Source organism: Bos mutus, chromosome 7 (assembly GCF_027580195.1).
Source record: "Bos mutus isolate GX-2022 chromosome 7, NWIPB_WYAK_1.1, whole genome shotgun sequence".
Classification (NCBI taxonomy): domain Eukaryota; kingdom Metazoa; phylum Chordata; class Mammalia; order Artiodactyla; family Bovidae; genus Bos; species Bos mutus.
The window spans coordinates 27,418,406-27,445,045 of NC_091623.1; the positions used below are offsets into that span (position 1 = coordinate 27,418,406).

The window sequence follows — 26,640 nt, forward strand, 5'->3', positions numbered from 1 at the left end:
TGTGTTAAAGAAAATGACTCAAACTATTGGCACACAAAAGGGGGTCTGGGGACCTAACCCCAATGTAGATATATGTGGGAGGGGGCGGTTCCCTCACATCTCCAAGCAACATTCCAACACCAGTTGGGTATCTTACAATTCAGTTCCATGCTGACACTCCTGGTGTGAGAGCATCATTCTACAGGATTCAGTCTTACAAGCCTGCTCCCTAACCCGATTTCAGATGCCAATCAAAAGTGCAAGTTACCACCCGTGCTTCTGACTTAGCAGCTGTTGGCTGGAGGTTCCCAACCCCCTTCTTGAGTTTAATTTGCTAGAGCAGCTCACAGAACTCAAGAGTAACATTTTACTCGACAAGATTCCCAGTCCATTATAAACAAACGTAACTCAGGAATGAACAGCCACACGCGAGCGGTGCCTTAGAACAAGGTTTGGAAAAAGGCACTGTAACGACCACGTCCTCTCCTACCAAACCACCTTCCCTATACCTCCACTGGTTCACCAACCCAGAAGCTCACAGGAGCCACCCTTTGAGGTTTTATGGAGTTTTCACAACAGGCATAAATGATTGACCTTTGGTGACGAAACTCAGTCTCCAGTCCCAACTCTCCCATCACATGGTTGGCTCCCAGTCAACCAGCCTTAGTTAGGTTACCTAGGAAATTTTTATTAACATAACAAGAGATAATACTTATGGTTCTCAACACATAGGACATTCTAAGAGTTTTAGTAGCTCTGAGCCTTCATCAAGGATGAAGACCAAATACATATTTCTTATTATGAATTACAATATCACAGTATGAAAGACACATAAAAATAACCATTCAAAAAGGATTCACTGAAGTGGGCAAATCAGTGAGTGGGTGTTTTTTACTGTTAATTTCACTGCTGAACTTAGGCTGCTTCCTACAGTCAAGTCTCAAGCCTTAGCTTCAAATCCCCAGGTAAGCAGAGATTATCTTCACAAGGATAAGAAGACCCTTTATTCAGGACCTTATTCAGGCCCTACAGAAGACAAGGCAATTCAGAAGAGAAACCCTAACTATCCCAGGCCTCAGTTAAATAAATGAGGTCATTTTAAATAAAAAGTCACCTGCTTCCTCTTTGAAAATCTTCTTTGCATTCAGGGCCGCAGTGTACAATTGTGTAGGTTGCTCACTACACAATGAGACCCACCCAGTGGCAAGAACTCCTTGAAACAAGACCTCTTCCCCTGACACTCCAGTACTCCCTGACCCAAATGCTCTCCCCAGAGCCATTTAATACTCCAAGCTGTCTTCTCTTACTTCCTTCCCGTGGCTAGAAATCCCCAGCTCGGATAGTCAGTGACATTCACTTCCAAACTGCAGAAAGTTATAGACAGAAGAAGCAACCTGAGAAACCACTGCAGGATCTAATCCAACGTATACATTTTACAGAATGTAAGCTCATCTCCAAAGGTAGCAGAAAGCCAGTTAATGGTGGAGCCAGCACCATGACCCAGGCCAGGCCACGTCTCCCCATGTGTTTCTGCCAGTAGAACCCCACTGTAAACACGAGCATCTGTGACAGTGGGATGGCCCACAAACTGGTTTGTCCGAGAATGAGGAGTGTTTCCAGGATGTGGGACTTCCAGTTATAAAACCAGGACCGTCCAAGGCAGACCAGGGCAAGTAGGTCACCCTATGTGACAATCACAAGTTCACCTTGACTCCGCTCTTGGTCATCTTGCTGACAGACTTGAAATCCGAAACAATGAAGGCCACCAGGTAGGTGCTCATCCTCACGGTGACGTCAAAGTGGTCTTCTATGAGTCCTTCAGCCACAGTCACAGATTTAACCTAAAATCAGGATAACTGAGATCATCAAAGAATCCAACTACCCAAGACACTGAAAACATTTTATAAAAAGAAATAGTCCTAAGTTTCGGACATACTGAAAGCATATGACATGACATTTGTATAGTTATTTAAGAATATCTCTTTCAGAGACTTCCCTGGTGGACCAGCAGTTGGGACTCTGCCTTCCAATCCAGGGGATGTGAGTTTAATCCTGGTTGGGAAGGTAAGATTCCACACGTCTCACAATCAAGAACCAAAACATAAAACGGGAGCAATACTGTAACAAAATCAATAAAGACTTTTCAAAAAACGTATTTCTTTCTTAAGTAATTTAGATAGGAAAGCCAAACCATTCTCCTCCATGTTTTTATTGAGATATAATTCATATACCATAAAATTCACTGTTTTAAAGTATACTATTCTGTGTTTTTATTTTTAATTATATTCACAGTTATATAACCATCACCACTTAAATCTCTTCTAAATAAGCCAGACGATTACAAACTGACTCATATTTGCACATGAGGATTGGTAACGTGGCTGGGAAAAAGCAAAACTGAGACTGCTGATTTTGCCAAGATGTAGCCCACATAATACAAAGTGCGAGAATAATCTGGAAATGCAGTGTCTAACTGGGTGCATGTGTCACCATGGATAACCTAAAAGAGCTTCTACTTTCTTAAACAATTCGAAGAAACCCATGCCTGGGCCTGACCCTGCAAAGTCTCCTCCAGACTCTAATCTGCTTCAGTGAAGTCAGGTTTTGCAGTGTAATCAGGGAGCAGCCTTGCAGAGTGGGGTTGGAGCCACAGAGGTACAGGCTAAGAGGTCGGCTTCCCAAGAAGAAAGTCTACTACCTCAGCCAACAGAAAGCAGTGGGCAGGATCCTGGAGAAAAGACCAGTCGAAACTAGTCTGAGAACATCCACATTAACGATGCATTTTTCCTATAATCCCATTTCCACCTCTATTTCTATGTCCTTATCCTTCTTTGTGATACCCACCAGCCACAAGCTATGGTTGCCTGCTCACCAGCCTTTGGGCATTCATATCCTGACTCTGACAGCCAACCTAGGTTTATTCTTAAAGGGCCAGAAATCACCTTTCTTTTTAAAATGTCTTCAGCTTACCCCTGACAAAAATTTCTGTTCTTGAAGTTGCGCTTATTAGTAGGGAAGTAAGCTAACTAAACGAATTCAAATTTAGATTTGATTAACTCTTGCCCCAAACACTTCGGTGTTCCAAAGGTATATTTTTCTTCTCTAGCCTCCAAAAAGACCCTTTGAAACCCCGCTGTCCTTCCTCTCAACCCCATGTCTGAAGCTTAAGTTCAGGCACCTCTGTTAGATTTCTGCCAAGAGGAGGGATGGCCCATCCAAGGGCAAGATTACATTAGATATTTTTGGATCCTCAACAAGTAGGTCCCGGACTTGGATTCATGGATTTGGATTCATGGATTTGGACTCCAGCACCTTTGTGAAGCCTCTGGGCTTTGGCCTTCCCCCTACAAACCTATGAAATCTATACCAGTCTTGTTTAGTGGGTCAGTCTGTCCCTCACTTCCAAACCACCCCTGTTCCTTTATTCTTCTTAAGCTGTAATTTTCTAATTAGAGAAGTCACTCCCACCCCAGGCAGCAGTACCATAATATTTGGGGAGGGAACTATAATTTGAAAAAGCATTTTCTCTATCTCAAATTTATATTAGGAAAACGGCATAACTGTTTCTTACCTTTCTATATACAAGTGTGTTGGGGAAAGAGACAAAAGTTCTTGTCTGGTAAGGATTCACAAGTCTGCCTTTCATATAGGCTTCTGGTGCGGAATGTCAGAATCTCTTTTAGGGGGTCCTTAAGGCAATGGCACCCCACTCCAGTACTCTTGCATGGAAAATCCCATGAACGGAGGAGCCTGGTAGGCTGCAGTCCATGGGGTCGCAAAGAGTCAGACACGACTGAGCGACTTCACTTTCACTTTTCACTTTCATGTACTGGAGAAGGAAATGGCAACCCACTCCAGTGTTCTTGCCTGGAGAATCCCAGGGACGGGGGAGCCTGGTGGGCTGCCGTCTATGGGGTTGCACAGAGTCGGACACGACTTAAGGGATTCGATGAGCAATATAGAGTTCTAAAGGTTGGGAAATACTACACTGGAGGTTGGTTCATGGCTCTCTGAGTCCCTTCATGTGAAGATACTGCCTCCCCAGCCAGCATAGGGATGAGGTATGATACCCTTCCGGACTCTGGGCAAAGCCTATTCCAGCCTGAGTCTCATCCACAGTGAGCTTCTCTGAACAAAGGAAGTGTGTGCTTCAGCAGTGGTATGTATCAGCGGTAGACCGACAGCTCAGCTTCTGTGTTTCCAGTGCTACCAGAATCATAGGGGAATGGACCTCGCTGAGTAATTTTATTCATTTGGCAAGGTCATCTTCTCCTTTCCGCTTTGAAAAATCAGAAGGGCTTCAGCCTAACAGATGCAGACTATTATATTTAGAATAGATAAACAACAAGGTCCTATTTTATAGCACAGGGAACTATATTCAATATCCTGTAATTAACCATAATGGAAAACAAAAAAGTAGAATAAAAAAATAAAACTCAAAGGGAACACTGTCCACATCTGCTCTGGAACTGGAAAATAATGACTTCTTTAAAGGCGACTTAAGATTACTTTTTTAACTTCCATCTGCCCAACTTCATGCCAGTTATTTTTAATACAAACTGTATAGCTAATATTAGTAATATAGTATGCAGAAATTATAGGACATAACTAAATCATAGGAATATGGCCTTATCCGACAGAGCATTTCCTTTAAAAATCCTTTTAAAAGATCTTATGAGAAAAGTGTAAGTGCTTTACGAAAGGCACTCTCACTTGAACCTGACCTGAATTTCCTATACGGTTTCTCTCTTGTCAACGTGGATGACCTGCAGTGTCACTCTTACCTAATTTTGCTTGGTTTTAGGGAAAATGTTTTTTTCCTTTGACCATAAATAAATTGCTGCTTGAACCAAAAGCATAGGTTAGAAGTGAAAAAGAAAAATTAGCTATCTGTCAGGCAATGAAACAAACAAAACAGGTAGCCTGAATGTTAACTGGCAATGGGGAGAGGCAAGCCACAGGGAATGAATGGACTCCTCATCAGAGATACACAATTTAGACTCACCAGTGGCATATTGGAGATGGCGAGGTGTCTTGGTTCCCTTCTGATCTTGATTAAAAAACTCGCCTTGAAAGCAGGTTCATCAAAGCAGGGAAAGGCCATTCTGGCTGCAGTTGGTTCGAACTGTGTTGATGCAAGTATCCTAAAATTCCGTAAAGGGGAATAAAAACACAGCAGGAAGTACCAGGGACTGTAAGTGAGGTGTATGATCATGTCTTAATTCCTAAAGCTATCACAATCCTGATGAATCTCACTACCAAAAAATCGTTTATATGACAAAAGCTATCATAAACTAAAAGACAAGTAAAAGAACAGGGAAAATTGATCAAAAGGTATTTAACAAAGTGTTAACATAACCTGAACAAATAATGAGCTCTTAAAAATATGTAAAAATTCACCCACCAACCAAGCAGAATAGCAGGCAGAGGTCATAAACAGGCAACTCACAAAAGAAGAACATACAAATAGTCAATAAACACATCAAAAGCTGCACAGCTTCATTAATAATCAATGTAACAAATTAAAGGGGAAAATCTGTTGGTACTTTGGCTCTAAAAGGATTGCCACTACACAATATTAGTGAAAAATATGGCAAGGCATATCAAAAGTTTGTTGACCCCTGACTGAGCAATTTTACTTCTAGGCATTTATTCTAAAGAAATGATTTACAAAGATGCTTGTCCAAGTGTTGCTGATGCTAAAAAGTTGGAAACAACCTAATTTCCATCCATAGGAAGATTAGTTAAATAAATCAACACAGAAACATGCATTTTAATAACGTTGTTAAAATGATGTAAAGTGACAGTCATCATGTAAAATACATGTCAACATATATTTTTAATAAAAAAGGTCCCTCGTGAAACTTAAAATACAACATAGTTCCATTTACATAAAATGACATGTATGTATATCCAGAAAAAAGTATAAAGGATGTTCCCCTAAAACAGAAGCAGTAGTTATCTCTAGGGGTTATAATGGGGATACATTTTATCTTTTCAAAAATTCTTTTCTGTAGTATTTGACTTTTCTTTAACCTCAAAAAATAATATGGAATCAGAAAAGTAAGTATAAGCTACTAAAAAATTTTGATTTTAAAATTTAGCATAAAATCTCCCAAAATATATTGTGTTTTTAAAAACGGAACTAAAACAAGCAGGAGAGGATCCCTAAAATGGTTTCAACTGAGACAGAAATATTTCCTCTAATAGGCCATTACAGGTTGAATTGAGTCTTCCCAAAATATATTTTGAAGTCTTATTACCTAATATCAGTGAGACTTTATTTAGAAATAGGGTCTTTACAGATGTAGTCAAGTTCAGATAAGGCCATCGGGTCAAGCCCTAGTCCAATATAACTGGTGTCCTTAAAACAAGAGGGAAACCTGGAGAATGGCCGTGTGACAGGCAGGCAGAGACCACACTGATGTAGCTGCAGTTCAAGGAATGTCAAAGATTGATGGCACCACAAGCTAGGAAGAGGCAAAGAACGAGGCTATTCAGAGACCTAGAGAGCACAGGCCTCCTGACACCTTGATTGGACTTCTCGCCTCCAGAATCGTGAGATACTAAATTTCTACTGTTTTAAGTCACACAGTTTATGCACTTTGTTAAAGCGGCCCTTGGAAACTGGTACCTAGGCCAAGAGAATTTAAAACATATATTCTATCCCAGAAGTCTAATTAAATAAACAAGTAGGTATTTACTCTAATAGAGCTGGAGGAAAGAAAATTGGTTCAAATAGAGTGAAAAATGAGATTTAAAAAAAAAAAAGAAAAAGACTATAAGCCATTTTTAAATATGCAAAGACATGCAAAACAAAACCAAAGAAAGAATTCAACAATCAAGGAAGTTTTAAAGGACAAGCCACCTGAAATAATAAATTTAGTGTGGGTAGCACTTGAACTTTAAAAAAAAAAGACAAAAATTACCTCACTTCTCCTTCCTTGGTTCTGTAGGTACTTTTATAAAATCCATGGAAACTCTCAGAAAGATTGCCAGCGTAGTCGATGACAATGGTGTATGGGAGGCCGACGACCAGCGGCTCAGAAGCCAGAAGCGCAATCTGCTCCTGAGGTGGGTTTTCCAGGACTCTCAGTGGCTCTTCAGCCTGCCTCTCGCCACCTCCCTTCCTCAGGGCGGCCTTGGATATTTGTAGGCGGTGACTGTGCAGGATGATGGTACTGGTGGGCTTGCTGGCTGTGATTTCTATCTGTGTGGTTCCCCCGAAAGTCAGAGTGGTGAGGTTTGCGTGAATCATGAGATCGTAATGAGCTGGGATGATGTGCTCTGGAAGTCGAATTTTATTCCAAGGAAATGGTGCCCCGTTGCTAGCTTTTGGAGATGTTGGTTCCCTGCTCTGACATGAGGATGGAGTTGCCACCGTTAAGAGAATCAGCAGTGTCAAAAGCAGTAAGGGCCTGGGTGGAGATATCATCTTGCTTGAAATGGCTAGAGGCACAAATGTACAAAAGAAAAAAAAATCACTAAAATATTATCAAGAGAGCATAATTTCAGAATGCATCCACCCATAATTAACATGATATAGATAAACTTAAAAAAAATACTAGGTCTTTCCCTGAAAGTAAAATTATCTTTCCTATGTTAATGAGTCACAAGAAGAGAGAAGTTTATGGTCAACAACAATTATTAACATCTACTACAAAGCATCATCTAGCTTTCAAAGTTTAAATTAACTCTATCAGTCAGGATCCTCCGCTGAGAGCAAGAACAAGCTCTGGCTGAAGATCCTTAAATGGATCACAGAACTGACAGGTCATTTGGGAAGCCAGGCTCATAAAACAAGCAAAGATGGGCAATTAGAACTATATTAGACAAATATGTGATTAGATGACCACTCCCTGCCCGCACTAGACCTTAGAGGAAGCCACCCCAATGCGTAGAGATCAGATGCTAACACCTGTGCAGTCATCAAAGGAGGAGGTCTCTACTAGCCTGCAACTTCCTGTTGTGTCAGCAAAAGTGAGGTGTCCAACCACCAGCAGGGAGGACACAAAGCAGGCATCTGGCCTTGCTGCTTCTCCGTGGGAGAAAGGCCTTGCTTCCCACTGAGCTTAAAACACAGAAAGTAAAGGAAGGAAATACATGCTCAGTAGCAAGGGGGAGTGGGAAGGCACGTATTTGCAACAGTAAGCCTTAATAATATAATCAATCTGATTTCGCTATTGATCATCTGGTGATGTCCATGTGTAGAGTCATCTCCTGTGTTGTTGGAAGAGGGTGTTTGTTATGACCAGTGCATTTTCTTGGCAAAACTCTGTTAGCCTTTGACCTGCTTTGTTTGGTACTAAGGCCAAACTTGCCTGTTACTCCAGGTATCTCCTGACTTCCTACTTTTGCACTCCAGTCCCCTATAATGAAAAGGACATCCTTTTGGGGTGTTGGTTCTAGAATGTCTTGTAGGTCTTCATAGAAGCATTCAACTTCAGCTTCTTCAGCATTACTGGTTGGGGCATAGAATTAGAATACTGTGATATGGAATGATTTGCCTTGGAAATGAACAGAGATCATTCTATTATTTTTGAGATTGCATCCAAGTACTGCATTTCAGACTCTTCTGTTGACTATGAGGGCTACTCCATTTCTTCTAAGGGATTCTGGCCACAGTAGTAGATATAATAGTCATCTGAGTTAAATTCACCCATTTCAGTCCATTTCAGTTTGCTGATTCCTAAAATGTCAACGTTCACTCTTGCCATCTCCTGTTTGACCACTTCCAATTTACCTTGATTCATGGACCTAATATTCCAGGTTCCTATGCAATATTACTCTTTACAGCATTCAACTTTATTTCCATCACCAGTCACATCCACACCTGGGTGTTGTTTTTGCTTTGACTCTGTCTCTTCATTCTTTCTGGAGTTATTTCTCTACCAATCTCCAGTAGCATAATGGGCACCTCCCAACCTGGGGAGTTAGTTCATCTTTCAGTGTCCTATCTTTTCCCCTTTTCATACTGTTCATGGGGTTCTTAAGGCAAGAATACTGAAGTGGTTTTCCATTCCCTTCTCCAGTGCACCACATTCTGTCAGAACTCTCCACCATGTACCGTCTATCTTGGGTGGCCCTACATGGCATGGTTCATAGTTTCATTGAGTTAGACAAGGCTGTGGTCCATGTGATCAGTTTGGTTAGTTTTCTGTGATTGTGGTTTTCAGTCTGTCTGCCCTCTGATGGAGAAGGATAAGAGGCTTATGGAAGCTTCCTGATGGGAGAGACTGACTGTGGGGAAACTGGGTCTTGTTCTGATGGGCAGGGCCATGCTCAGTAAATCTTTAATCCAATTTTCTGTTAATGGATAGGGAAGTTCTATACAGTCAGCAAAACAAGACCAGGAATGTAAAGTCAAGTGGGCCTTAGGAAGCATCACTATGAGCAAAGCTAGTGGAGGTGATGGAATTCCAGGTGAGCTATTTCAAATCCTAAAAGATGATGCTGTGAAAGTGCTGCACTCAATATGCCAGCAAATCTGGAAAATTCAGCAGTGGCCACAGGACTGAAAAAGGTCAGTTTTCATTCCAATCCCAAAGAAAGGCAATGCCAAAGAAAGCTCAAACTACTGCACAGCTGTACTCATCCCACATGCTAGCAAGGTAATGCTTAAAATTCTCCAAGCTAGGCTTCAACAGTACATGAACCGTGAACTTCCAGATTTTCAAGCTGGATTTAGAAAATGCAGAGGAACCAGAGATCAAATTGCCAACATCTGTTGGATCATTGAAAAAGCAAGAGAGCTCCAGAAAAATATCTACTTCTGCGTTATTGACTCTGCCAAAGCCTTTGACTATGTAGATCACAACAAACTCTGGAAAATTCTTCAAGAGATGGGAATACCAGACCACCTTACCTGCTTCCTGAGAAATCTGTATGCAGGTCAAGAAGCAACAGTTATAACTGGACATGGAACAACAGACTGGTTCCACATTGGGAAAGGAGTACATCGAGGCTGTATATTGTCACCCTGCTTATTTAATTTATATGCAGAGTACATCATGAGAAATGCTGGGCTGGATGAAGCACACGCTGGAATCAAGATTGCCAGGAGAAATATCAATAACCTCAGATATGCAGATGACACCACCCTTATGGCAGAAAGTGAAGAAGAACTAAAGAGTCTCTTGATGAAAATGAAAGTGGAGAGTGAAAAAGTTGGCTTAAAATTCAACATTCAGAAAACTAAGGTTATGGCATGTAATCCCATCACTTCATGGCAAATAGATGGGGAAACAATGGAAACAGTGACAGACTTTATTTTGGGGGGCTTCAAAATCACTGCAGATGGTGACTACAGCCATGAAATTAAAAGACGCTTGCTCCTTGGAAGAAAAGTTATGACCAACCTAGATAGCATATTAAAAAGCAGAGACATTACTTTGCCAATAAAGTTCCATCTAGCCAAAGCTATGGTTTTTCCAGTAGTCATGTATGGATGTGAGAGTTGGACTATAAAGAAAGCTGAGCGCCGAAGAATTGATGCATTTGAACTGTGGTGTTGGAGAAGACTCTTGAGAGTGTCTTGGACTGCATGCGATCCAACCAGTTCATTCTAAAGGAGATCAGTCCTGGGTGTTCATTGGAAGGACTGATGCTGAAACTGAAACTCCAATACTTTGGCCATCTCATGCGAAGAGTTGACTCATTGGAAAAGATTCTGATGCTGGGAGGGATTGAGGGCAGAAGGAAAAGGGGACGACAGAGGATGAGATGGCTGGATGGCATCACCGATTCGATGGACGTGAGTTTGAGTAGACTCCAGGAGTTGGTGATGGACAGGGAGGCCTGGCGTGCTGTGACTCATGGGGTCGCAAAGAGTAGGACACGACTGAGCAGTTGAACTGGAACTGGAGAAGTAAGGACTGAGGGAAAGGACAGGATGTATCAGAATGGCTGCCAGGTTTCTAGAATGAACGTCTGGATGTTGGTAGGTATCCTTTATTGAAATGGAGAAGGCCAGAGGTGGAAAATATTTTAAAGGGAGGAGAGGGAACCAAGGCTTCATTTTTCAATATGTTTAATTTGTGATGTCTATGAGATATCCAAGGGGAAATATCAAGAAGGCAGTTAAATATACACAGACTGAGACATAAGGGCTTTAAAGGAATTTCCTGTTCTTGACTGTACTCCTTTAAAGTTTTAAAAAGTATCTTCCTTTGACATCTGATCTTACTAAATCTTCTTTGACAATCAATGGTGTGGATTAAAGCGCTGCAGTAACAGAGTTCCTAACTTTCTTTCACAGCCAGAAAAAGTTCAAGATACTAACTGCCTTTGGTGATTCTGACTTCTCCCACTCACACAGGAAGTCAGGGCAACTGGTCCTGGGCTGTCTCCTCCTTCCCTTTTTGGGACACCATGGAATGTCATCATCAAGAGGTAACAGGCCTTCTTCCAAAGGCTCTGAGCAATGAAATTAACAGGCACTGATGATAGCTAGTTACCGGTAGTAAAAACTTTTAAAATATTGATTCAATTTTTTAACGTATTAGAACTTTTCTACTTAGGCCTACCTGAAAATGCGCTGCCTATCAGTACCACTGCAACTCCGTGCAAAAAGAGACAAGTTGGGCAATTTTTCAGTTTTTTTTTCTTAAGTCGTTGACTCCATCCTGAATAGAGAGCAAATACTTCGGGGATTTAGTAGAAACCAGAGCACTTCTTTCTAAACCTGGCCTCACAAAGAACCTCCAAGAAAAAGGTAAGGAAGTGTCTGCACTTTCTCCTTCCTCCCGAAATTAACTTGCAGACCCACCAGGCTAGTAAGACACCGAGAGAGAATTTTAACTTGCTCCAACAGGAGAGCCTTTAAATTCAATAAACTCCTGGTTGAGCCACAGCGAAGGGAACTATTGGCAAGAAGTGCAGAAGAAGGGACAGACTTGAATGGATCTAAAGGACGCTTAACTGTCATTGCGACGATATCCCTGCGCCTGCAACTCACCGAACTCAGGTTTGTTTTCTCCAACTACTATCCGCCAGATACTCTCTTTGGCCAAACCTCAACCCCTCTCCCCGCCATCCACCCACCACCTCTCTTGACCCTCCTCTGGAGCACAGCGGGCGAGGCTGGCAGGAACCCAGCCTCAAGGAGAAGCGCAGAGGACGGCTCCCGCCTGCCTGCCGGGAAGTGGCGGGGCTTAGGGGAGCTCTGCGCCGCTGGCCAGCTCCCGGTGCAGAAAGAGGCAAGGCCACTGTTGAGCCTGCGCCAACCCCACCACCCTCCCCGCGGACACGATCCCCAGCCTCGCGACCCACCCACCACCCCTACCCCCCGCACCCCCCGGCTCCACTTGGCCGCCGCCCGCTGATTCTCTTCCTCCCCGGGTCCCTGGGCCGCCACAGAAAGGACGCCCTGGCCTCGCTCTTCCCGCACTCAGCTTCCCCCAACAGCGGGGCGGACTGGGGTCTGTCTCACTCAGTACCTGGGACTCGGGGACCACGCCGCCGTCGCCTGCCTTGGCCGCCCTGGGACCAAAACTGAAAGCGAAAGTGAAGCCGGAGCGGCAAGCACAGGCGCGCGGGGCGCTGGGCCGAGCCCTGCGGGCGCAGGGGAGCCCCCGCCGAGGAGGTGGCTAGCTGGGGCAGGGGAAACCCGGCAGGACGAGCAGACCCCCATGTTCCCAGGACAGTTCAGTTCCGTCGCTCAGTCGTGTCCGACTCTTTGCGACCCCAGGGACCGCAGCAAGCCAGGCCTCCCTGTCCATCACCAACTCCCGGAGTTTACCCAAACTCATGTGCATCGAGTTGGTGATGCCATCCCAAGACAGGGACTCACAAAACAATAAGGCGTATGGTGCAGGGGGAACCAGCGGGGAGAAGCACCCCTTTAGGGGTGCAAATTATTTTCCCTGCACTTGTCTGGAGATTTGGTGTCGGGGGCGGGGTCCCCCATGGATTAGCCTTTGGGGCAGCGGAGGTTTGGGGGCATAAGGAGAGGGCTGGCACTCTGAGAGCACTTGGGTGGAGCCGAGCTCCCCTCATTCCCCCCCCCACCGCCTGAACCAGCTCACAGCCCCGTTGGACTCAAGGCATGTCCATCATCTCCCCTCCGCAAATGAGCGGAGAGCCCCGGGCCCGCCTCAGAACGAAGCAGGAACCCAGAACTGCTCTGCAAAATGCTGGCTTGTGCAGGGTTTCCGTTGCAGAGAGGTTAGGCTGCAGACGCGGAAGAGGAAGAAACGGGAAACAGAGGCGCAGAACTGCCCCACCTATATACAAGGGGCCCTCGGACCCCGCGGAGATGGTCCACCCACATTACGACTTTCTCCCTGGGCTTCCACGTGGCTCCGTGGTGAAGCATCTGCCTGCCAATGCAGAAGACATGTGTGCAAGCCTTTATCTCAGAAGATCCCACATGCCTCAGAGCAGCAGAGACTGCGCCCCAGCTCCTGAGCCTGTGCTCTGGAGCCCAAGAGCTGCAACTACCGAGCGCAGGCACCACGGCTACTGAAGCCATTGCGCCCTAGAGCCCCTCTCTTGCTCTGCAGCAAAGCAACTCTGTGCTTTGCAACTAGAGAGTGGTTCCCACTTGCTACAACCAGAGGAAAGCTCATGCAAGAACGAAGAGTCAACCCAGCCAGTAAAATAAATCTCAGTAAAGAACTTATTAAAGTTCTTTAAAAATAAAGAACTCAATAAAAGTTCGGCCTACTTTTTCAAATCAAATGACCATTTCTGTGCTCCCCTTGGAACATTAAGACTGGATGAAATGTCCCAAGAAGCCCACCTTTAAACAGTTGAGGGTGAATGGGGTAAGAGGCCAAGAAGACACAAATGTTCCTACTCACCGAATGCTGCCCTGGCCTCTCTCTGAGATCTTTTTCTCAGTAAATGCAGGCTTTCTCCTCTCATTTCCTTCTCTGCGGCCTTGCCTTTGAAACCCTGGGGTTCTAAGTTACTCGAAGAGTATTTCTCAACTTCTTTTCCCCTCAATCTTATGCCTCCTTTTAAAACATACAATTTTTTCCTTCTGCATAGTCAAGGTTATTTTGTAATATAAAATTAACGCCCTGTCCCTGAGCCCAACCAGAGTGGGACCAAGGGAACTATTTTCAATAAAATTCAACAATAAAACCCACTCTGGGATCAGGTAATTTCTGCCTGTTTCCCAGGATGTCAGTGTATAGCTTATAGCTCCCAGGCCTCTGGGTATCAGGGAATGATCCCAGTTTGCTCAGATGAGAGCTACTGGTCCAGTAAACTTTTGCATTTCTTTGTTTTCATATTTGTATTTTGGGACTTGGTGTTTCCCTTCAGTTTCTAATAAGCTTAGTTTCTTTGAAAAGATTTCTTAAAATGGTCAGGATGGAAGGAAGTGAAGGTACCAAACAGGTGGGAAAGAAAGTGAAATTTGCTCAGTTGTGACCGACTCTTTGCAACCCCATGGACCATGGAATTCTCCAGGCCAGAATACTGGAGTGGGTAGCCTTTCCCTTCTGCAGGGGATCTTCCCAACCCAGGGATCGAACCCAGGTCTCCTGCATTGCAGGCAGATTCTTTACCAGCTGAGCCACCGGGGAAGGCCAGAGGATGCTCTAAATGACCAGTTAAGGCAGGGAGAGGGGAATGCTTTTACCCATACTGGGCAGAAGGTAACTGAAATGTCAGTAAGGAGAAAGCTGGCCACCAGACTTCTTTCTCACAGCCATTCCCTTGCCCAGACTTTAGACTCAGTTACAGTGCTAGGATTCCCTCTTCAGAATCCAAGGACACTACAAATAAAGCAATTAAGACAAGGATTTGGCAGCATTCCCTTCCCGTTTCAAAGCTCCAGCAGGGATCTGTGGGATGCAGACCTTGGAGTAAGGACTTTAAACTTGAAGGATTCGCACTTGCAGAGGCCTTGAGATCAAAAGTTAGCAGCCACCAAGCTCAGAAATGGTCTTAGAGGGAAGTGGCCAGAAAGAAGGGGCATCTAGGATTATTGATTACTTAACAACTGTTAGATACTGTGCTAAATGGATTTGTGTGTATGTATGTATAATTTAATCTTTTCAGCAATCATGTAATGTAGGTATTATGCTTTATAAATTTAGAAAAGTAAGAGAGATTGGCAACTTGCTCAAAAAAAAAAAAAAACACCTAAATTTGAACCCTAGGTGTGTCAATTTGAGTCCAAAGTACATGTTTTTTCCACTGATTCACATCCCTTCCTCAGCTAGCTATTATGTACTCCCCACCCGCTTCACCTTGCCACCGCTTCACTTGGCAGTTCTAGCTTTGCTCTCTTCCAGGCAGCCCCTGGGAATTTCCCACCTTGAAAAACCTTCCTGGAGCCTCCCCATTTCCTCCTGGTGGATATTCAGTTATGCTGCTCTAACTACAGTAGTAGCTAAAGAATCCAAAGCTTTATACCTCGCTCATGGTGCACTGTCCGTAGGCAGGGTCCTCTGCCCTGCACAGCCAGTTGGGGCTCAGCGTGCTGGAGGACCATCATCTTGTTGGTACCTCCATCTGAAGCTTTTGGCCTTCTTGATCACCGCGGCAAGGAAGAGTAAGTCCAAAGAATTAGGCATCAGCTTTTTCCCACCTCATTGCTGAATAATATATATCCCTTCCACTCACATTTCATTGACCAGAACTAACTACATGGTCTTCTGCAAATACAGGGAGAGGCTGGAAAACACTAATATTGTCCTCAACACAGTGTAACAGGGTCAGCTGAGTCTTACCTATCAAAAGTTCAATGTCCTTAGTCTCAGACGGGACCCGGGAGGAGGAGGAAGTCCGTCTCAGGCTTTAGCCATTGCAACACATACAACCATGGCTTCAGTTCAGTTCAGTCACCCAATCGTGTCTGACTCTTTGTGACCCCATGGACTGCAGCACACCAGGCCTCCCTGTCCACCATCAACTCCCAGAGTTTACTCAAACTCATGTCCATTTAGTTAGTGATCCATCCAACCATCTCATCCTCTGTCATCCACTTCTCCCCCTGCCTTCAATCTTTCCCAGCATCAGGGTCTTTTCCAATGAGTCAGTTCTTCACATCAGGTGGCCAAAGTATTGGCATTTCAGCATCAGTCCTTCCAATGAACATTCAGGACTGATTTCCTTTAGGATGGACTGGTTGGATCTCCTTGCAGTGGCTTATTGTTGATCAATTCTCTTTTGCCAGCTTGGATTCCAGATGTTGATCAAGTAGTGTTCAGTTTTGCTCTGATTAATTGCATCAGTTCTGTCTTCATTCAGTTCAGTTCAGTTCCGTCTCAGTCGTGTCCAACTCTTTGCGACCCCATGGACTGCAGCACACCGGGCCTCTCTGTCTTCATTAGCTTTTGTCAATTAATGTCAGCATTGAGTTCATTTCTTCTCTTTGGCTGCCAAAGTTACTACCATTTGAACCTGTCACCACTTTCCTTTTTGATGTAAAGTCTTACCCATAATCATGATGTCGAAACCAGACAAAACAGAGCTATTCTGATGAAGAGGAACAAACCCACCTGTTCAGTCCTTGCCAACTGGCTCTCAGCTCCATTCCCACATCTACCCCCTCACACACACTGTGAATGCTTAGGTACCTCCATAGGCTCCTATGACCCCAGAACTTAATTTGTTAAACACCACCTTAAAAAAGAATAAAACAAACAAACAAAAAACAGCTATGTCCCTCATTCTTGATATTCCTGATATCTTGATATTAACAAAGAGAATGATAGTTTCCTCCTCTTCAGGCCAAATCACAAGCCAGGCCTACTCAACAAAATCTATACCATTTTACTGAAAAGCAAAAAAAAAAAAAAGGAAGAAAATATAGATGTCAAGTTAAAAGAAGCACTACTTCAAAGAAGGCCATTGACCCCAAACAACCAATAAATCCCTCTAAAACATTATGGTTTGAAAGTATTTACATGTACGCTTTCTCATTGAATCCTCAGAGTGTACCTGTATAAGTGGGTTCTATTAAGAGTGAACAACAAGAGTTCTCACTAAGTGATCAAAACTGCAGCCAGACTACTAGGACTCCTGAAGAACTTTCTGCGTGACTTGAGGACTGATGACTTGTTTCCCATTCCCCCCACCCCAGACATCTATCTGACAAACTTCTGCCATCTAGAGTAATCTGAGCGTGCCCCTCCTAGTTCCTGCAGCCTGATGGAACCCAGAGACCTCACTCTCTTCTGTCCCTCTTCAGTAAATGACAGGCCGACCTCACCCCTCTCCAGCCGACAATCTGTATTCCTATGGGTTTTCCCTCTGTTCATTTCAACTAGGAAGTAAGTCATCGTTAACACGTTTTTAAGCTTTGCACTTCTTTCATTACTGTGAGATTCAACACTACACTGAATATATGTTGATTAGATGTTTTACTTTTTATTTCCTGTTTTGAGAATTATATGTTTATGATTGTTGCCCATTTATCTACTAGAATGTCATTCAGTTCCGTTCACTTCAGTTGCTCTGTCGTGTCTGACTCTGCAACCCTATGAATCGCAGCACGCCAGGCCTCCCTGTCCATCACCAACTCCCAGAGTTCACTCAGACTCACGTCCATCGAGTCAGTGATGCCATCCAGCCATCTCATCCTCTGTAGTCCCCTTCTCCTCCTGCTTCCAATCCCTCCCAGCATCAGAGTCCTCTCCAATGAGTCAACTCTTCACATGAGGTGGCCAAAGTACTGGAGTTTCAGTTTCAGCATCAGTCCTTCCAAAGAAATCCCAGGGCTGATCTCCTTCAGAATGGACTGGTTGGACCTCCTTGTAGTCCAAGGGACTCTCAAGAGTCTTCTCCAACACCACAGTTCAAAAGCATCAATTCTTCAGTGCTCAGCTTTCTTCACAGTCCAACTCTCACATCCATACATGACCACAGGAAAAACCATAGCCTTGACTAGACGGACCTTTGTTGGCAAAGTAATGTCTCTGCTTTTCAATAGGCTATCTAGGTTGTTCATAACTTTCCTTCCAAGGAGTAAGCATCTTTTAATTTCATGGCTGCAGTCACCATCTGCAGTGATTTTGGAGCCCTAAAATATAAAGTCTGACATTGTTTCCACTGTTTCCCCATCTATTTCCCATGAAGTGATGGGACCAGATGCCATGATCTTCGGTTTCATCAAGAGGCTTTTTAGTTCCTTTTCACTTTCTGCCATAAGGGTGGTGTCATCTGCATATCTGAGGTTATTGATATTTCTCCCACCAATCTTGGTTCCAGCTTGTGCTTCTTCCAGCCCAGCGTTTCTCATGATGTACTCTGCATAGAAGTTAAATAAGCAGGGTGACAGTATACAGCCTTGACGTACTCCTTTTCCTATTTCATTAATTCATAAGAATGTCATTACTTAGTTACATAAAAATTTTCTATGACAGTCAAAAGAAATCCATGAATGCTATTAAAAATATAAAATATCACAATCAGTAAGGCTTTGTTGCTTCAAAGCAATCCCGCAAGTATGTCTAAATGAATCATGTCAGTTTATTAAAATCCCAGACCTGTACCTGCTTTGTTAAGTTATTTGAGATGTTGGAGTTTATTTACCAGATATTGTTAGCTTGAACATTAAACACATAGTGGTTCAGGAAATCTGATATTCGGGTTTGATCTTGTTTATGACTCTTTCTGCCACAGCAACTGAACATTTCATCCAAAAAGGAAAAGAATACATGTTCTTTTCAGCCATGAAATTAAAAGACGCTTTCTCCTTGGAAGAAAAGCTATGACAACCTAGATAGCATATTAAGAAGCAGAGATATTACTTTGCCAACAAAGGTCTGTATAGTCAAAGCTATCATTTTTCCAGTAGTCGTGTATGGATGTGAGAGTTGAACCATAAAGAAGGCTGAGCATCAAAGAATTGATGCTTTTGAACTGTGGTGTTGGAGAAGACTCTTGAGAGTCCCTTGGACTGCAAGGAGATCAAACCAGTCTATGCTAAAGGAAATCAACCCTGAAAATTTATTAGAAGTACTGATGCTAAAGTTCCAATACTTTGCCCACCTAAGGTGAAGAGCTGACCCATCAGAAAAGACCCTGATGTTGGGAAAGATTGAAGGCAGGAGGAGAAGCAGACGACAGAGAATGAGATGGTTGGATGGCATCACTGACTTAAAGGACATGAGTTTGAGCAAGCTTCTGGAGATGGTGAAGGACAGGGAAGCCTGCTGTGCTACAGTCCATGGGGTCACAAAGAGTCAGACACGACTGAGTGACTGAGCCACAATATGTTCTTCTCAAGGGCACGTGGAGCATTCTCCAGGATTGATCACATTCTGGACAACATACTGAGCTTCAGTAATTTTAAGAAAAGTGAAATCATATCAAAAACCATTTCCAACCACAATACTATGAGATTAAATATCACTATAAGAAAAAAACTAAAAAACACAAACATGTGGAGGTTAAATAATACTCTACTTAAAAATCCAATGGATCACTGAAGAAAGCAAAAAGTACCTAGAAACAAATGAAAATGAAAGCATAAGCATGATGATCCAAAATTATGGAATGCAGTAAAAGCAGTTTTAAGAAGGAAGTTTATAGCAATACAATCTTACCTCAGAAAGCAAGAAATATCTCAAATAAACAATCTATCCTTATACCTAAAGCAATTGGAGAAAGAAGAGCAAACAAAAGTCAAAGCCAGTGGAAGGAAAGAAATAAAGATCAAAGCAGAAATAAGTGAAATAATGATAAAGAAAACCACAGAAAAGATCAATAAAATTAAAAGCTGATTCTATAAAAAGACAAGCAAAATTGATAAACCTTTAACCAGACTCATCAAGGGGGAAAAAAAAAAAGGGAGAGGACTTAAATCAATAAAATTTCGAAATGGAAAAGGAGAATTTACAATGGACACCACAAAAATGTACAGGATCGTAAGAGACTACTACAAGCAACTATATGTCAATAAAATAGACAATCTAGAAGAAATGGACAAATTCTTAAAAAGGTACACTCTCCCAAGTCTGAAACAGAAGAACTAGAAAATATAAACAGACCAATCACAGGAACTTAAATCAAAACTGATTTTAAAACCACAAAACATAAGCCTGGGACCTAGCAGCTTCACAGGCAGATTCTATCAAACATTTGGAGAAGAGCTAATACCTATCTTTCTGAAACTATTCCCAAAATTGCAGAGGAAGGAAAACTCCCAGCTCATTTTATGAGACCACCATCACCCTGATATACCAAAACCAAACAAAGATACCATAGAAAAAGAAAGTTACAGGCCAATAGTATTGATGAAAATATATGTAAAAATCCTCCACAAAATACAAGCAATCTGAAACCAGCAATACATTAAAAGGATCACACACCATGATCAAGTAGGATTTATCCCAGGAATGCAAGGATTTTTCAGTACCCACAAACCAATCAATGTGATACACCACATCAAAAAACTGGATAGAAACCATATGATCATCTCAACAGATGCATAAAAAGTTTTGACAAAATTGTACACCCACTTATGATAAAAGCTCTCCATAATGTGGTCACAGAAGACTCTACCTCAACATAATAAAGGCCATGTATGACAAACCTATAGCTAACATCATACTCAACAGCAAAAAGCTGAAACCATTTTCTCTAAGATCAAGAATAAAACACAGATGTTCAACCTCACCACTTTTACTCGGCATATCTTTCAAAGTCTTAGCCATGGCAATCAGAGAAGAAAAAGAAATAAAAGGAATTTAAGTTGGAAAAGAAGTAAAGCTGTCACTGTCTGCAGATGACATGATACCAAGAGAGTCAGTTCCTAGGTAGGTTGATAAGAAGTCCTGGGTCCCCAAGGAGGAGAAAGGGGTCTGAGACTCTCAAAGTGGAGATAGGGGTCTAGAATTCTCAAGGAGGAGGATAGGAAAAATATCTTTTTTTTTTCTCTACTCTATGTTCCTTAGTCTTAGTCACATAAAACGTTTTTTCCTCTAAGCCTAGAACTGATAATTATACAACAAACAACTCAGTTTAAATTCTGTACTAAGGATTATATAACAACATGTATCCTGCTTGAGGACAGTTTCTCCTTCCTGAAAACCTTCTGGCTAATCCTGTTATCTTAAAAAGTAAATTATGGGAATGAGTCTAGTAAGATCTTTACAACCTTGAGATATTTTTCGATTTATTGCAATAACTAATTAAAAATTATATGACTCCTTGCTTAGACTAGTGAGGGGGACACTTTCAATCCCCTTCTGATGTCTATGTCAGAAGCTGTCTCTGTCTCTTTTCACTTTAATAAAACTCTGCTATACAAAAGCTCTTGAGTGATCAAGCCTGGTCCCTGGTCCTGTAGTTAAATCTTCTTTGGAGATCACAATTCTGACACCATAAGCCATCAATTCTATACATAGAAGATCCTGAAGATGCTACCAGAAAACTACTCAGTTCAGTTCAGTTCAATGGCTATTTCTCCCACCAATCTTGGTTCCAGCTTGTGCTTCTTCCAGCCCAGCGTTTCTCATGATGTACTCTGCATAGAAGTTAAATAAGCAGGGTGACAGTATACAGCCTTGACGTACTCCTTTTCCTATTTCATTAATTCATAAGAATGTCATTACTTAGTTACATAAAAATTTTCTATGACAGTCAAAAGAAATCCATGAATGCTATTAAAAATATAAAATATCACAATCAGTAAGGCTTTGTTGCTTCAAAGCAATCCATAAGTATGTCTAAATGAATCATGTCAGTTTATTAAAATCCCAGACCTGTACCTGCTTTGTTAAGTTATTTGAGATGTTGGAGTTTATTTACCAGATATTGTTAGCTTGAACATTAAACACATAGTGGTTCAGGAAATCTGATATTTGGGTTTGATCTTGTTTATGACTCTTTCTGCCACAGCAACTGAACATTTCATCCAAAGGAAAAAGAATACATGTTCTTTTCAGCCATGAAATTAAAAAGACGCTTTCTCCTTGGAAGAAAAGCTATGACAAACCTAGATAGCATATTAAGAAGCAGAGATATTACTTTGCCAACAAAGGTCTGTATAGTCAAAGCTATCATTTTTTCCAGTAGTCGGGTATGGATGTGAGTTGAACCATAAAGAAGGCTGAGCATCAAAGAATTGATGCTTTTGAACTGTGGTGTTGAGAAGACTCTTGAGAGTCCCTTGGACTGCAAGGAGATCAAACCAGTCTATGCTAAAGGAAATCAACCCTGAAAATTTATTAGAAGTACTGATGCTAAAGTTCCAATACTTTGCCCACCTAAGGTGAAGAGCTGACCCATCAGAAAAGACCCTGATGTTGGGAAAGATTGAAGGCAGGAGGAGAAGCAGACGACAGAGAATGAGATGGTTGGATGGCATCACTGACTTAAAGGACATGAGTTTGAGCAAGCTTCTGGAGATGGTGAAGGACAGGGAAGCCTGCTGTGCTACAGTCCATGGGGTCACAAAGAGTCAGACACGACTGAGTGACTGAGCCACAATATGTTCTTCTCAAGGGCACGTGGAGCATTCTCCAGGATTGATCACATTCTGGACAACATACTGAGCTTCAGTAATTTTAAGAAAAGTGAAATCATATCAAAAACCATTTCCAACCACAATACTATGAGATTAAATATCACTATAAGAAAAAACTAAAAACACAAACATGTGGAGGTTAAATAATACTCTACTTAAAAATCAATGGATCACTGAAGAAAGCAAAAAGTACCTAAAAACAAATGAAAATGAAAGCATAAGCATGATGATCCAAAATTATGGAATGCAGTAAAAGCAGTTTTAAGAAGGAAGTTTATAGCAATACAATCTTACCTCAGAAAGCAAGAAATATCTCAAATAAACAATCTATCCTTATACCTAAAGCAATTGGAGAAAGAAGAGCAAACAAAGTCAAAGCCAGTGGAAGGAAAGAAATAAAGATCAAAGCAGAAATAAGTGAAATAATGATAAAGAAAACCACAGAAAAGATCAATAAAATTAAAAGCTGATTCTATAAAAAGACAAGCAAAATTGATAAACCTTTAACCAGACTCATCAAGGGGGAAAAAAAAAAAGGGAGAGGACTTAAATCAATAAAATTTGAAAAATGGAAAAGGAGAATTTACAATGGACACCACAAAAATGTACAGGATCGTAAGAGACTACTACAAGCAACTATATGTCAATAAAATAGACAATCTAGAAGAAATGGACAAATTCTTAAAAAGGTACACTCTCCCAAGTCTGAAACAGAAGAACTAGAAAATATAAACAGACCAATCACAGGAACTTAAATCAAAACTGATTTTAAAACCACAAAACATAAGCCTGGGACCTAGCAGCTTCACAGGCAGATTCTATCAAACATTTGGAGAAGAGCTAATACCTATCTTTCTGAAACTATTCCCAAAAATTGCAGAGGAAGGAAAACTCCCCAGCTCATTTTATGAGACCACCATCACCCTGATATACCAAAACCAAACAAAGATACCATAGAAAAAGAAAGTTACAGGCCAATAGTATTGATGAAAATATATGTAAAAATCCTCCACAAAATACAAGCAATCTGAAACCAGCAATACATTAAAAGGATCACACACCATGATCAAGTAGGATTTATCCCAGGAATGCAAGGATTTTTCAGTACCCACAAACCAATCAATGTGATACACCACATCAAAAAACTGGATAGAAACCATATGATCATCTCAACAGATGCATAAAAAGTTTTGACAAAATTGTACACCCACTTATGATAAAAGCTCTCCATAATGTGGTCACAGAAGACTCTACCTCAACATAATAAAGGCCATGTATGACAAACCTATAGCTAACATCATACTCAACAGCAAAAAGCTGAAACCATTTTCTCTAAGATCAAGAATAAAACACAGATGTTCAACCTCACCACTTTTACTCGGCATATCTTTCAAAGTCTTAGCCATGGCAATCAGAGAAGAAAAAGAAATAAAAGGAATTTAAGTTGGAAAAGAAGTAAAGCTGTCACTGTCTGCAGATGACATGATACCAAGAGAGTCAGTTCCTAGGTAGGTTGATAAGAAGTCCTGGGTCCCAAGGAGGAGAAAGGGGTCTGAGACTCTCAAAGTGGAGATAGGGGTCTAGAATTCTCAAGGAGGAGGATAGGAAAAATATCTTTTTTTTTTCTCTACTCTATGTTCCTTAGTCTTAGTCACATAAAACGTTTTTTCCTCTAAGCCTAGAACTGATAATTATACAACAAACAACTCAGTTTAAATTCTGTACTAAGGATTATATAACAACATGTATCCTGCTTGAGGACAGTTTCTCCTTCCTGAAAACCTTCTGGCTAATCCTGTTATCTTAAAAAGTAAATTATGGGAATGAGTCTAGTAAGATCTTTACAACCTTGAGATATTCTTTCGATTTATTGCAATAACTAATTAAAAAATTATATGACTCCCTTGCTTAGACTAGTGAGGGGGACACTTTCAATCCCCCTTCTGATGTCTATGTCAGAAGCTGTCTCTGTCTCTTTTCACTTTAATAAAACTCTGCTATACAAAAGCTCTTGAGTGATCAAGCCTGGTCCCTGGTCCTGTAGTTAAATCTTCTTTGGAGATCACAATTCTGACACCATAAGCCATCAATTCTATACATAGAAGATCCTGAAGATGCTACCAGAAAACTACTCAGTTCAGTTCAGTTCAATGGCTCAGTCGTGTCCGACTCTTTGTGACCCCATGAATCGCAGCATGTCAGGCCTCCGTGTCCATCACCAACTCCTGGAGTTCACTCAAACTCATGTCCATCGAGTCGGTGATGCCATCCAGCCATCTCATCCTCTGTTGTTCCCTTCTCCTCCTGCCCTCAATCCCTCCCAGCATCAGAGTCTTTTCCAATGAGTCAACTCTTTGCATGAGGTGGCCAAAGTACTGGAGTTTCAGCTTTAGCATCATTCCATTGGATCTCCTTGCAGTCCAAGGGACTCTCAAGAGTCTTCTCCAACACCACAGTTCAAAAGCATCAATTCTTCAGTGCTCAGCTTTCTTCACAGTCCAACTCTCACATCCATACATGACCACTGGAAAAACCATAGCCTTGACTAGACGGACCTTTGTTGGCAAAGTAATGTCTCTGCTTTTCAATATGCTATCTAGGTTGTTCATAACTTTCCTTCCAAGGAGTAAGCACCTTTTAATTTCATGGCTGCAATCACCATCTGCAGTGATTTTGGAGCCCCCAAAAATAAAGTCTGACACTGTTTCCACTGTTTCCCCATCTATTTCCCATGAAGTGATGGGACCAGATGCCATGATCTTCATTTTCCGAATGTTGAGCTTTAAGCCAACTTTTTCACTCTCCTCTTTCACTTTCATCAAGAGGCTTTTTAGTTCCTCTTCACTTTCTGCCATAAGGGTGGTGTCATCTGCATATCTGAGGTTATTGAGATTTCTCCCACCAATCTTGATTCCAGTTTGTGCTTCTTCCAGCCCAGCATTTCTCATGATGCTCTCTGCATATAAGTTGAATAAGCAGGGTGACAATATACAGCCTTGACGTACTCCTTTTCCTACTTGGAACCAGTCTGTTGCTCCATGTCCAATTCTAACTGTCGCTTCCTGACCTGCATATAGGTTTCTCAAGAGTCAGGTCAGGTGGTCCAGTATTCCCATCTCTTTCAGAATTTTCCACAGTTTATTGTGATCCACACAGTCAAAGGCTTTGGCATAGTCAATAAAGCAGAAATAGATGTTTTTCTGGAACTCTCTTGCTTTTTCCATGATCCAGCGGATGTTGGCAATTTGATCTCTGGTTCCTCTGCCTTTTCTAAAACCAGCTTGAACATCAGGAAGTTCACGGTTCACATATTGCTGAAGCCTGGCTTGGAGAATTTTGAACATTACTTTACTAGCATGTGAGATGAGTGCAATTGTGCGGTAGTTTGAGCATTCTTTGGTATTGCCTTTCCTTGGGATTGGAATGAAAACTGACCTCTTCCAGTCCTGTGACCACTGCTGAGTTGTCCAAATTTGCTGGCATATTGAGTGCAGCACTTTCACAGCATCATCTTTCAGGATTTGGAATAGCTCAACTGGAATTCCATCACCTCCACTAGCTTTGTTCGTAGTGATGCTTTCTAAGGCCCACTTGACTTCACATTCCAGGATGTCTGGTTCTAGGTCAGTGATCACACCATCGTGATTATCTGGGTCATGAAGATCTTTTTTGTACAGTTCTTCTGTGTATTCTTGCCACCTCTTAATGTCTTCTGCTTCTGTTAGGTCCATACCATTTCTGTCCTTTATTGAGCCCATCTTTGCATGAAATGTTCCCTTGGTATCTCTAATTTTCTTGAAGGGATCTCTAGTCTTTCCCATTCTGTTGTTTTCCTCTATTTCTTTGCATTGATCACTGAGGAAGGCTTTCTTATCTCTTCTTGCTATTCTTTGGAACTCTGCATTCAGATGCTTATATCTTTCCTTTTCTCCTTTGCTTTTCGCTTCTCTTCTTTTCACAGCTATTTGTAAGGCCTCCCCAGGCAGCCATTTTGCTTTTTTGCATTTCTTTTCCATGGGGATGGTCTTGATCCCTGTTTCCTGTACAATGTCACGAACCTCAGTGTATAGTTCATCAGGCACTCTATCTATCAGATCTAGTCCCTTAAATCTATTTGTCACTTCCACTGTATAATCATAAGGGATTTGATATAGGTCATACCTGAATGGTCTAGTGGTTTTCCCTACTTTCTTCAATTTCAGTCTGAATTTGGCAATAAGGAGTTCATG

General features: G+C 41.9%; 1 protein-coding gene across 2 annotated transcripts in view; it reads right to left on the bottom strand.

Annotated features, from left to right (window-relative positions):
- The window catches only part of ERAP1 (endoplasmic reticulum aminopeptidase 1), a 37,346-nt gene extending 24,731 nt beyond the window's left edge, over nt 1-12,615 (bottom strand). Inside the window, exons 1-5 of one of the 2 annotated variants that reach the window (XM_070373163.1) lie at nt 12,417-12,615; nt 11,505-11,603; nt 6,909-7,428; nt 4,985-5,123; nt 1,686-1,820 (exon numbers count right to left, since the gene is read on the bottom strand). In XM_070373163.1, the coding sequence (XP_070229264.1) occupies nt 1,686-1,820; nt 4,985-5,123; nt 6,909-7,414 (780 nt within the window). In that variant the 5' untranslated portion in view covers nt 7,415-7,428; nt 11,505-11,603; nt 12,417-12,615. The remainder of the gene's footprint in view (nt 1-1,685; nt 1,821-4,984; nt 5,124-6,908; nt 7,429-11,504; nt 11,604-12,416) is intronic. The other variant, XM_005899295.2, reaches the window with a different exon arrangement.
- Between the last annotated feature and the right edge of the window lie 14,025 nt (nt 12,616-26,640).